This window comes from Budorcas taxicolor, chromosome 18, assembly GCF_023091745.1.
Source record: "Budorcas taxicolor isolate Tak-1 chromosome 18, Takin1.1, whole genome shotgun sequence".
Classification (NCBI taxonomy): domain Eukaryota; kingdom Metazoa; phylum Chordata; class Mammalia; order Artiodactyla; family Bovidae; genus Budorcas; species Budorcas taxicolor.
The window spans coordinates 57,482,472-57,494,528 of NC_068927.1; the positions used below are offsets into that span (position 1 = coordinate 57,482,472).

A 12,057-nucleotide genomic window follows, 5' to 3' on the forward strand; every position below is an offset into this window, starting at 1 on the left:
AGCACAAAAATGACCAACCACCGCCCTCCGGACTCAGAGCTGACAGCCGCTTCTTCACTCAGCACAGCACTGGCTCCACGGATAACCGACACTGGCCACAGACGCACGCCCCTGCTCCCTGCTGGCCTCTGATCCAGAGCGAAACCCGCCTCCCTGAACCCTCCCCAGTCACTCAGCCCAGCCCAGCCCCTTCCTGAGATGCCCCATGGGCCCCCAAGGTGGGCACCCCCAACTGCAACAAGCAGGAAACCCAAATTAACTACCTGCGTCCGTGGTGGCATCTGGTTGGGGGTATGGACGGCTGACGGAGGCCCCCAACCCTCTCAGACGACTCTTAGAGACCCCTTTCCCTGCTCCCCATGACTTTACACAGGACCCGGCAGCGTCTGAGCAAGGCTGGCCCCCTTTCAGTCTGGGTCAGGCCGGCAGGTGGTGGTGACCCTGCCCTGAGGAATTCTGTTTTTTTTTGTTCTCTGCCCTGGCAGAGGAGGACATATTTTTGGGGTGTGTGACGGGGCAACTCTGCACGCAGACATCAGGGAGGTCCCTTGGCCCCCACCTCTCCACACTCGTAGTTCGCCGGGGTTTCTGTGAATGACTCACCAACCTTTTAAAACTTGGACCTTGTGGAAAGGTCTAGTTTTCTCTTTTCTGTAAAGCCAGAAGCTCCACACCGCCAGGCTGGCATGTGTGCCTGCGGGGCTGGCGTCGTCTGAGGCCCTTTCGCACTCTCTCGGGTCTTCCGCCCTGCTCCACTGATGCGGCACACGGGTGCGCGGGGCCCTGCTTAAGGGCACAGGGAGGAGCGAGTGTCCCGAGGGCCGGGGTACTGTGTTGCCAACTACCTTGTTGCCCTGTCCAGTCTCTGCATGCATGTGAAGAGGCACCCCAGGGCTGGCAGCCTGCATCTCTCAGATGAGGAAACTGAGGCTCTGAGAGGGAGGAGTGGTGGGATGGATACGTCCCCATCTTAATCCTTAGCATCTGTATGTTACCCTATATGGTCAAAGGGATTTTACAGATGTTACATTCAGGATCTTGAGGTGAAGACACTATCCTGGATTATTGGGGTGTGCCCCAGAGTGCTCACAAGGGCCCAAAGGCAAGGAAATGGATTCTCCCCTAGAGCCTTGAGAACAGGAGTCCCCAGCCCCCGGGCCATGGACTTGTACCAGGCCGTGGCCTGTTAGCACCAGGCCGCACAGCAGGAGATGAGGGGCTGTTCTCCACGAAACCCGTCCCCGGTGCCAAGAAGATCTGGGATCACTGTACCAGAAAGACCCTTTTAGACTGCCAGCCTCCAGAACAGAAAGGGAATCAATGTGTATTGTCTGAAGCCACTAAGAGAAGGGGCTCTGGCGGACTCTGAGCCACAGGGCACGTGGCAGACCCGTGCTGTGTGTCTGGCCCCTGCACTGCCCTTCCCCAGCTGAACTGGCCTTGGCCTTCTGGTCCTTGTTTGCCAGGACGCCCACTCCCAACCCTTGCTCCTGGCCTGCGTGATCTAGACAGCTGCCCAAGGGCCTCTTCAAGGAACACAGAATTGATTTCCCCAGTTTCTGTGCCTCAGCAACTCATTTTAAAAAGGAACTGATGGTGGCTCAGTAGTAAAGAATCTGCCTGCTGATGCAGGAGCCACGGGTTCAGTCCCTGGTCCGGGAAGATCCCATATGCCGCGGAGCAACTTGGCCCACTTGCCCCAATTACTGAGCCCACACGCCCCAGAGCCTGTGCTCAACAAGAGAAGCCACTGCAACGAGAAACCCATACCCTGCAATGAAGAGCAGCCCCCCCACCACTACAACTAGAGAAAAGCCCGCACAGCAACAAGGCCCAGCAAAGCCAAAAACAGAACCGACGCAGGATGTTCCTGGTGGTCCAGTGGTGGGGACTCTGCTCCTGTCGCAGGGGGGTGGAGCATGGGTTCAATCCCCGGTTGGGGCACTGAGAGCCTGTATGCTTCGCGGTGCAGCCAGGAAAAAAGTTCTGATGCTTTGTGAGGCCATAGAAGGCTGGGGGCTGTGTGGAACAGTTCCTGGGAATGAGGAGGTCCTGACTTACCCTCTAAGTGCTCAGGGAAACGGTCAGGCACACAAACATCTGCTTTCGAGGGGCTCTGAAAGCAGAACGAAGTGTGGTAGGAACAGGAAGAGAAACGACCATGGGCTGGCCGTAAGTGCTGGGCTTTACCTACAGCATTTCACACAATCCTCTCAGCATCCAAGCCTTGGAGAGAAATAATGCTCATACTTAGGCAGGCAGGCCCAGTTCTAGGAATTTTGCATACATTTACATATGTAATCCTCACAATAAGCCTATGAGGTGGGTCATCTTATCCCCATTTTATGTCACACAGAGAGAAGATGCCACCTGCTGAGGGTCAAAGAAGAAGCGGAGCTGGGGCATGAACCTAGCAGGCTGGCTCCAGAGACAATGCTCTGAGCCACCTTTCCCTTGATCAAAAGGCCAAGGAGCCACCGGAGCCACTTCTAAGAAGGCAGCAGAGGCCCAGCAGTCAGGGCCACGGTGGCACCCTGAGCAGGATCAGGTGATGTGGGCGTGGGGCTGAAACCTGGGTCCATCTGATGGAAACCCGGTGCCTCTTCCATCACACCAGGCTGTCACCGTAACTGGGAAAGCAGTGGGCTCTGCGATAGAACAGGCAAGGAGGGCCTCCTTTGGCGCAGGGGGCTTGGAGGGGGCAGGTGGCAACCAACAGAACTTGGCACTAGTGAGCAGCAGCAGACTTGAGGTGAAGGTCCCGGTCCAGCGGCCTCCCAGTAGGCTATGTCCCGAGCTGGGGTCAGGGACCCCCCCCCGTCTGAGCCGAGACAGGCTCTCCCTGGGGCCTGCAGGCCCTTGGAAGGTGTGTGGCAGGGCAGCGCTCTAACCAGCAGTGTGGCCCTGCACAATCCCTCTCGCCTCCCCGGGCCTCTGCCTTGCCCCCTGCAAGCCCCGCGGGCCAGCCTCTGTGATCTGAGCCCCTTCTTGGCATTGAGCCTGATTCCCAGCGTTCTGCACAGGCTCTCCTTCCTCCTGCCTAATCCCCTCCCTTACTGGACTGGGGCGTCTCCCCAATGCAGGGCTTCGCTAACCGTTGCCAGGTGTGCAGCCGGCCCCCAGAGAACCCCCCCACTCCCCCTCCCCATCAAAGAGCCGGGGTGACGCAACCTGCCTGCAACTGCAGCCTCACTCCCCAAGCCTGGCTCCTCCGCAATGAAAAAGAGTCCCCAGCAGCCCCACCCAGGCTCCCAGCCTCAGCCCAGGAGCTGAAAGGCACACAGGGAGTGGGCAGCTGGACCCCCGAATACTTGGCCAGGCTCGGGGAGCTGGAGTCATCTGAGTCCCGGAGGGACCAAGGATCCAGATCAGGGGTGGGTGTGGGGAGAGGGCGCAGGGTGCCAAGACCTGGGCTCCCAGGCACCACCCATGACCCGCTGCCCAGAAGTTGGGGTAGGCTGGGAAGGGCTAGGAGCTCAGTGTGCTTGCTGGCGCCCGCTCTGCAGAACTGAGTCAGGCTGTGTGGGCGGCGTGATTGGCACCAGGACTCAATTCTGTGGGACCCAGCTGAAGAGAGGAAGAGGCACACGGGGCAGGGACCGCGGCGCGCCCAGGGTCTTCTCAGCACACTGCAAGCAACTGGTAGCAAGATTTCCATACTAAGTTCATTCTCAAGTTATTAACTGTCTAACCTGACCATCCTCTCAAAACCCCATAGTCCCAATCTATGCTGCTGCTGCTGCTAAGTCGCTTCAGTCGTGTCCCACTCTGTGCGACCCTATGGGCAGCAGCCCACCAAGCTCCTCCATCCACAGGATTCTCTAGGCAAGAATACTGGAGTGGGTTGCCATTTCCTTCTCCAAGTCCCAGTCTATGAGACAAAGCCAAAGAGGAACAGTTCACAGAATACCTAACCTGCACTCTTCAAAAATATCAAAGTCACAGGTGACAAGAAAAGTCTGAAAAGCCTCCACAGACCAGAGGCTGCTGAGGAGAAGTGAAAACTAAGTGTAACTCGGCTTCCTGGGGGGAAGATAGGGTGGGCGAGGGGGTAGGTCACAGAAACAGACTGACGTTGCCTCCCGAGTTGTGACAAACACCAGTATAACACAAGATGCCCACGGGGAGCAGGGAGGCTGTGTGAGGGGTTCCCCGGGAACTCTCTGTATTGTCTTTGCAGCTTTGTAGTCAATCTACAGTTATTCCAAAACAAAAAGTTAAAGAAAATACTCTACCTAGTCCACCAGTTATAATCTAGAAGACTGGGGGATGACTGTGCCCCCACTGCCAGCAGCCTGTCCAATGGTCCCCCCTAATCCCACATGCTAGTACTCAACACTGAGGACTGGCAGTCAGTCCTTACCTTAAAGACCTTTAGAAGCACTACTGCTGCGCACTAGAGATAAACCATATCCACCTTAATAGTAACAATGAATCCCTTATGTAACACCTTACTCTGTGCCAGGCACTAGTCCAAGGGCACCTGACCTGGATTAATTCATTTCATCCTCAATACTAAGAAATAGGTACTGTCAATGGCCACATACATTGGCCATCAGCATGTTTCTACTAACTCAACTCCATATTTGATTCTAGAACTATTAAGGAAAGCAAGGCACTTGGAAGGGAAATTGCCAGTAAGCTAGTTAAGTGGGGTGTAGTCAGGGGTTGAAGCCAACAACTTGGCTCCAGAGTCTGTGCTCTTAACCATTACTCTGTTGCCTCAGTAAAAAACAGCCCCTATAGGGCAAGAGCTCAAATACTGGCAGAGTGGATAAAGTGAAGGGAATGTGGTCAGATCCCAAGAAGGACTTCCAGTATGCAAGAGTAGCCTGTATTAGGGATGCAGTATACAATCAACCTAATTAATACCACCGTATGTTGTGTATGAAAGCTGTTACAAGAGTAAATCCTAAGAGTTCTCATCACAAGGAAAACAGGATGTATTTTTTTCTATTTCTTCAGTTTTCTATCTGTAGGAGACAATGTTCACTACACTTACTAATCAATTTATGAGGTATGTTCAATCAAATCACTATGCTGTACGCCTTAAGCTTGCCCAGTGCTACTTGTCAATCATATCCCAATAAATCCGGAAGAAAAAAAAAAAAAAGAGCATCTGAACTTAGAGGAAGAAAAAAAAGCCTGTCTTCATTCTCAGATAACTCTGAAGATCAAGGTCCCTTGTCTTCTCTGGATCTTGATTCAGTCTCATAAGCACCAGGAAAAGCTCAACTCCAGGTGTAATGTCCTGCTGTGGACAAACGGAGGATGGGTTTCTGCAGCACAGGAAAGACCCACAACCACTTGGGCTGGGAGGGTCCAGCGTACCGGGAGGGGATGGTTAGGAAGTCCCATCTCTTTGAGCAATGGATTACAGATCTTCCTATTTCTGGCAGACCTGCACGACTGATGGTGGGGTCGGGGGAGCTGAGATAGAGGGCAGTCTGAAAGGGAGCTTAGGTGGAGGGTATGGACAAAAGAAGGAACCAACTGACCTGAAAGGAATGCTGAGGATAAGCGTTGAGGGTAGGTGGGCAGGAGACAGAGAAAAGATAACAAGCCTGAGGGTGATAACTGACTCGCTGCACCAAGATGGGGCCGAGCGTCCATGTTGTGAATGGGAAAGGGCGGGGATGGCTGGGAATTACCTTGGAGGAGGTAAAAGAGACACAAGGTTGACCTTTCAGCAAGTGTTGGATGGTCTAGCGTCTGGGGTTCCTGCCAGGGGGGTCGGAAGGGGTGACACCCGGCCCCAGGGTTCCTTCCTACTCACAGTAAGAGGTTGAGAGAGCATGTATGAAGTGGGATCTCAGTTTCACAGGCAACGACTCATTTGATTCTCACAAATGACCCCACCAGGTACAACTGATTATTCTCCGCGTTTTACAGATAGTCTCCTGTCTAGGCTGCTAGAGAATTCAGGTCTTTCGCCCAAGGCCACCTTCGCCGGCCTGGGATTTGACTGGAGCGCGCTCTGTGACTCACGCCAGGTTCTAAGCCACAGGAAAGGTTCTCAGAGTGGGACGGCAGTTGAAGGATGAAGAGAGTAGCATGTGGCTGGCCGGAAATTCGCAAAGCAGGGGAAAGCAAAGGAGAAATGAACCGGCCGGAGTCTCGGGGAAGAGGGATTATCGAGTCACCAGAATCAGAGGGAGCAGAGGGCCGGAAGCCAGAGTCAGAGAGAAGGGAGGGTCGGAACCCCCGGAGTCGGGAGAAAAGCGGGGCTAGATCCACGGGTAAGAGGAAGGAGAGGCCTGAACCCCCGGGATCGAAAGCCGGGATCAGATCCCCGAGGGCAGGGGTGCAGGCCCGCCTCCGGGTTGGGGCCACGTGGGGCGGGGCGCGGAAGGATCCGCGCAGGCCGTGCTGCGCCGCCCGCGGTATATCTGTGTCCAGTCCCCGGGGCCGCCTCATTCCCCATCCTCAGATCACGGTCTCTCCTCACTCTACCGCCACGCCGCCTCTGCCCGCATACCCCCGGCCATGGCTCTGTAGCCGCGACCCCTCTGTGCCCCCGGCCAGTCTCCGCGCTCACCGCGCCTGCGCTCTCCGCTCCTGCCGTCTCCCTTCAGCCGAGGCCGCCGCCGCCTCTCCTTTGCGCAGCCATGGAGTGAGTAACCGCTCGCCCCTCCCTCTCCAACCGCCTTTCCCGCCCTTTCGAAGCTCGCCGCCCTCGCGACCGAGCCTGGGGGGGGGGGGGGTGGTGGGGAGACTGAGGAATCACGGTCGCGCAGGCGCAGAAGAAGGAAGACGAGCGTTCTCGCGCGACGGAGCATGCGCACTCGGGCGGGTGCGTTCTTCCGGACAATTGGTGTTTAAAGATAGCCACGTGCGTGTGCGCCTGCGCACTAGTTCCCAGACGCGGTGGCTTCCCCACACCCGCGCCCTGACTGTCTGCGAGCATTGTTCATGCGCAGCTGCCCACCTGAGGCTGTATTTTTTGCTCAAAGGGCGGGCATTAAGCAGCCGCACATGCTCACTGGTCCCCAGGAGGGCGGTGGCTACGGCACGGCTCGGGAGATGGCGCATGCGCTGTAGCCTTCAGCGAGAGAGCCGCCTCCCACTTTGCTCAGGCGCCGAGCTTATCTTCCCTCCCTTTCATTCAGGCTCCTGCTGGGGCGGGGACTGGTTTAGATTGACAGGGGAGAAGGCGGGGATTAGAAACGACCTGTTTAGGGGAAGGAGCTAGGATAAGAGGCGTCGCCGAGGACGGGGTTGGGGGCGGGGTTACCCATTGTGGAAGGGGCGGGGCTGACGAAACCTTTTGCTGAGGGAGGTGGGGTTTCTGCCTGAGAAAGAGGCGGGGCCTCTGGGGAATCATCGGGGAGGGGTGGAGCTAAAATATACCGTGGGGGCGGGACTTCGAGAGAGAGTGGCGATCAGCCCCAAAATTTAAAGGGAGAACTGCGATTTGAACCGATAACTTTGACGACCGGGCGGGACAAGGGGGAATTCCCATGGGAACAGATTTGAGCTGGAATCTAGGGAGGGTGTGGGCCCTAAAAGTTATATTTTAGAGGAAGAGATGTAACTGGAAGAAAATTCCCCTGGGATTGAGTGTGGGTTTTTTTTTTTTTTTTTTTTATGAAAGGGAATATTTGGGGTGAGTGGGAAGGACTTTAAGGAAATTCCCCTGGGAGACCATTAGGTTTCTGTTTTGGAAGGATTGGGTCTTGGGAATTCTGAGAAATAAGCCAAACGTAAAGAGAATTCCCTTGGGAGTGGGTGGGGCTCAGATACAGGGAAAGGACAGGTTTAGAATTCTGAAAGGATGAGGAATCCTGGGACTCTGGGGAGGTGGCTTGATTTCCCTGTGGCTTTGGCAATAGTAGGTGAGGCTGATCCTGACCCACTCACATTTTTGTCACACTTGTAGGTCCTCCATTTTTGCCTTGGTGCCTGTCTTCACCCAGCTGAGCAATCTCCAGAGCCTCCTCCCAGCTGTTGGTGCAGCCTCTTCCACTGCCATCGGTGCCCAGCGCCCCTGCTGCAGCCATGTCACTCCTGGCGACCCTGGGGCTGGAGCTGGACAGGACCCTGCTCCCAGCTAGCGGGCTGGGCTGGCTCGTAGACTATGGGAAACTCCCCCTGGCCCCTGCCCCCCTGGGCCCCTATGAGGTCCTTGGGGGAGCCCTGGAGGGCGGGCTTCCAGGGGGGGGAGAGCCCCTGGCAGGTAAGAGTAGGTGAAGAATGGAGGTGGGGTGAGCTGGGGGGAGAGGGAGAAAAAAGAATTCATTCATCTGATAAATATTTTTTCATGAGTACCTGTAATAGGGCTTCCCCAATGGCTCAGCAGGTCAAGAATCCACCTGCAATTCGAGGGACACAGGAGACATAGGTTCAATCCCTGGGTTGGGAAAAAAGCCTGGAGGAAGAAGTGGCAACCCACTCCAGCCTGGAGAATCCCATGGATAGAGGAGCCTGGTGGGCTACAGTATATGGGGTCACAAAAAGTTGGACATGGCTTGAAAAGTTGAACAGCTAAGCAACGACAACAGCATAATATGTCAGGCACTGTTTCAGGGGATACAGCTGGGAACAAGACTGACATGATCCTTGCCTCCTTGGAGCTCACACTCTACTGGGAAGACATGCAGGAGACAAATTAAATGATGCATGAGAATAAGTGGGAAACACTTAGCTGAGTTTAAAAATGGCAATGAGAAAAATAAAAATGACAACGAGGACACGTTTGGCGGGGGGAGCCAAGAAACCCTCTCCAAGCCAGTAACATTTTGGCTGAGACCTAAGGAATGGTAAGGAACAACCCATAAAAAGACCCAAAGGAAGAGCTTTTCAGGTGCAGGAAACAGCACAGGCAGAGCCCCTGAAGCAGGAAGTATTTTATTCATTGCGTGCTTGGGGGCTAAGTCGCCAGATCGTGGCTACGGACTGTAGCCCACCAGGCTCCTCTCTCTGTCCATGGTATTCTGCAGGTGAGAATACGAGTGGGTTGCCATGCCCTCCTCCAGGAGATACTCATGACCCAGGGATCAAACTTGCATCTCTTACATTTCCTGCATTGGCAGGTGGGTTCTTAACTTCTAGCACCACCTGGGAAGCCCATTTTATTCACTGGTGGTGATTTAGTCGCTAAGTTGTGTCTGACTCTTGCGACCCCATGAACTGTAGCCCACCAGGCTCCTCTGTCCATTGGATTTTCCAGGCAAGAATACTGGAGCAGGTTGCCATTTCCTCCTCCAGGGGATCTTCCCGACCCAGGAATAAAACCTGGGTCTCCTGATTGCAGGCAGATTCCTTACCAACTGAGCTATGAGGGAAGTGTATCCCAAATGCTTGGCACATAGTGGGGTTTCAATAATTAAAGATGAAACAGGGTGTGTTTACATGTGATCTAGTTTACCATTTATAATAAACTAGAGAGTAAATCAAGAAACCAGAGATGCAGGGTAATCAGTAAGGAGGATGTTGGAACAGTTGAAGAAATGGCTGGTTGACTATTTTCTCATTTGGGTCATTGATGGTTGGTTAACGGGTTGGTTAGATGTTTGGTTTATTGGTTGGTTGGTTGGCTGGCCTGTTGACTGATGATTTGTTGATTGGTTGGTTGGCTGGCTGGTGGTTTAACTCAGTGAATGGGATGAATGAGGTGGGCATGAGTGAGATCTGGTTGGGTGGAGGATTAGGAAATCAAGGAGCTTTCTGTCCTGCAATCCTCCAGGAGACGGCTTCTCTGACTGGATGACCGAACGGGTCGACTTTACAGCCCTGCTCCCTTTGGAGCCCCCCTTGCCCTCAGGTGCCCTCCCCCCACCTTCCCCACCCCCACCTGACCTGGAAGCTATGGCCTCCCTGCTCAAGAAGGAGCTGGAGCAGATGGAAGACTACTTCCTCGATGCCCCTCTGCTCCCACCATCCTCCCCACCTCTGCCGCCACTGCCGCCGCCACCGCCGCCGCCGCCGCCGCCGGCACCGGCATCTTCCCTCCCTCTCCCCCTCCCCCTGCCCACCTTTGACCTCCCCCAGCCCCCTTCCCTGGACACCCTCGACTTGCTGGCCATCTACTGCCGCAGTGAGGCTGGGCAGGGGGACTTGGGATTGGCGCCCCCGCCCCAACCTCCGCAAGCCCCGCCCCCGCCCCGCCCCGCCCCCTACCCAAGTCCTGCTGCCAGCCGAGGGGACCGCAAGCAGAAGAAGCGAGACCAGAACAAGTCCGCGGCTCTGAGGTACCGCCAGAGGAAGCGTGCAGAGGGCGAGGCCCTGGAGGGCGAGTGCCAGGGGCTGGAGGCGCGGAACCGGGAGCTGAGGGAGAGGGCGGAGTCGGTGGAGCGGGAGATCCAGTACGTCAAGGATCTGCTCATCGAAGTGTACAAGGCTCGCAGCCAGAGGACCAGGAACAGCTAGCCGGGCGAGGGCTTCGGGCTGTAGGGGGCGCTGGTCTTCGGCTCCGGGGCGGAGGGGGGAGGGTCCCCAATCCTCCTCCTGCCTCCAGCTTCCTTCCAAACCCTCCTTCCCCCTCTTCTCCCTCTCTTCCCCCCTCCCCTTTTATTCTTGCCTCCCCTTCCCACCCCCCAGAATCATGAAATGTTTGGCATGAGTCAGCATTTACACCCTTCAAGTTACATCTGAGGAACAGAGGCCCATGAGGAATTTGGGAGGCAGGGGAGAGCTTGGAAACCCCGTCTCAAGCAGGGAAGTGAGCCCAGGAAGCCCTGCAGAACATCTGTGCAAAGGAGAACAGGGAAGCCATCTGGAGACCAAGTCAGGGAGGGCTCAAAGAAAGGTGCCCAAGGAATGAGCAAAACAAACCAAGTGGCCTTGGGAACTACATTTGGAGGTGGAACCAAGAGGTAGCTGACTTGGCAGAGCAGGTGCATATTTGGGGGGTGTGGGGGAGAGGCCATAATGGGTGATGGGGTGTACATTTTAGCTCTGGGAGGAAATCAGTGTTTTGTGAAGGTGTTGGGGGAGGTGCGGGAGGGCAGGGGACTGATCCTTTTGGAAGGGGGCTCTGTGAGTGGAAATAAAAGGAAGAATTTCCTCTGATTATGTGTGTCTGGTCTTTGAAAGGAGAAGCTGCGGGGAGGGCAGTCTTAGACCAAAGGCAATAATGATAACGTAATACAGTCAAGCACACACTTTCCACACAGGGTCAAAGCCAAGATGAGACTGATTGAACTAGTAGAGATACAAGACCCGCTTTTAACTTCCATTTAGGACGTAGATAGTGAAAGAAAGAATAGCCAAAGGTGCCAGCTCCCCATGGTCCTTGTCACCAAAAAGGGTGACTCCAAAGGGGCCAGGTGGCACAGTTGTGGGGCACCCGGTGTTGAAGAGCAATTGCATTGCACTGTCAGAGCCAAGATTCCAGGAAGTCGGAGGTAAATGAGCGGTGACCTGGTAGTGGAGAGTCAGATCTGGGTGCTAACACTTTCTCCATGATAATCTTTCCTTATGAGCTGGAAAAAAAATGCGTGCAGATGGGCACCCATTACAGAGTTGGGAATCAATTTAAAGGGTTCTGACCAGTGTTTAAAAACACGAATAGAACAGTAGAGAATACCATGTATCACAGAGTGGTATTTTGCCAGACTATGTTGATGCAATAGCTTTGCATCACGGTAAGAAAAGTTTAGGAGAAGGCAATGGCACCCCACTTGAGTACTCTTGCCTGGAAAATCCCATGGGTGGAGGAGCCTGGAATACTGCAGTCCATGGGGTCGCTGAGGGTCGGACACGACTGAGCGACTTCACTTCCACTTTTCACTTTCATTCATTGGAGAAAGAAATGGCAACCCACTCCAGTGTTCTTGCCTGGAGAATCCCAGGGACTTCTGAGCCTGGTGGGCTGCCGTCTATGAGGTCGCACAGAATTGGACACGACTGAAGTGGCTTCGCAGTAGCAGCAAGAAAAGTTTGGAAGCCACTGGTAGACGGCAGCCAGCATCATACACTGATTTTCAAACACTGCCACCTAATACAACCGCTATCAACGCACTTTGAGATGCCAGATCCCATTCGGCCCAAAGCAAACGTTTCCTGCTTCCCGGAGGCTCTGTCTTAGCAGGACTCTACCGCTAGGGGGCGCCCGTG

At 54.9% G+C, this 12,057-nt stretch overlaps 2 protein-coding genes across 6 annotated transcripts in view; one reads left to right on the forward strand and one right to left on the reverse strand.

The window, feature by feature from the left end:
* LOC128062953 (nuclear pore glycoprotein p62-like) overlaps positions 1-6,683 on the reverse strand; it is a 33,347-nt gene extending 26,664 nt beyond the window's left edge. For all 5 annotated transcript variants that reach the window (XM_052655458.1, XM_052655456.1, XM_052655459.1 and 2 more), the window contains exon 1: positions 6,539-6,683. The gene's annotated coding sequence lies outside the window, so the exon portion shown is untranslated. The remainder of the gene's footprint in view (positions 1-6,538) is intronic.
* On the forward strand, positions 6,405-10,895 carry ATF5 (activating transcription factor 5). The gene is made up of 3 exons (XM_052655461.1): positions 6,405-6,613; positions 7,880-8,176; positions 9,686-10,895. The coding sequence occupies exons 2-3, from the start codon at positions 7,999-8,001 to the stop codon at positions 10,366-10,368; spliced, it is 861 nt and encodes a 286-aa protein (XP_052511421.1). The 5' UTR covers positions 6,405-6,613; positions 7,880-7,998; the 3' UTR covers positions 10,369-10,895.
* Positions 10,896-12,057: the final 1,162 nt, after the last annotated feature.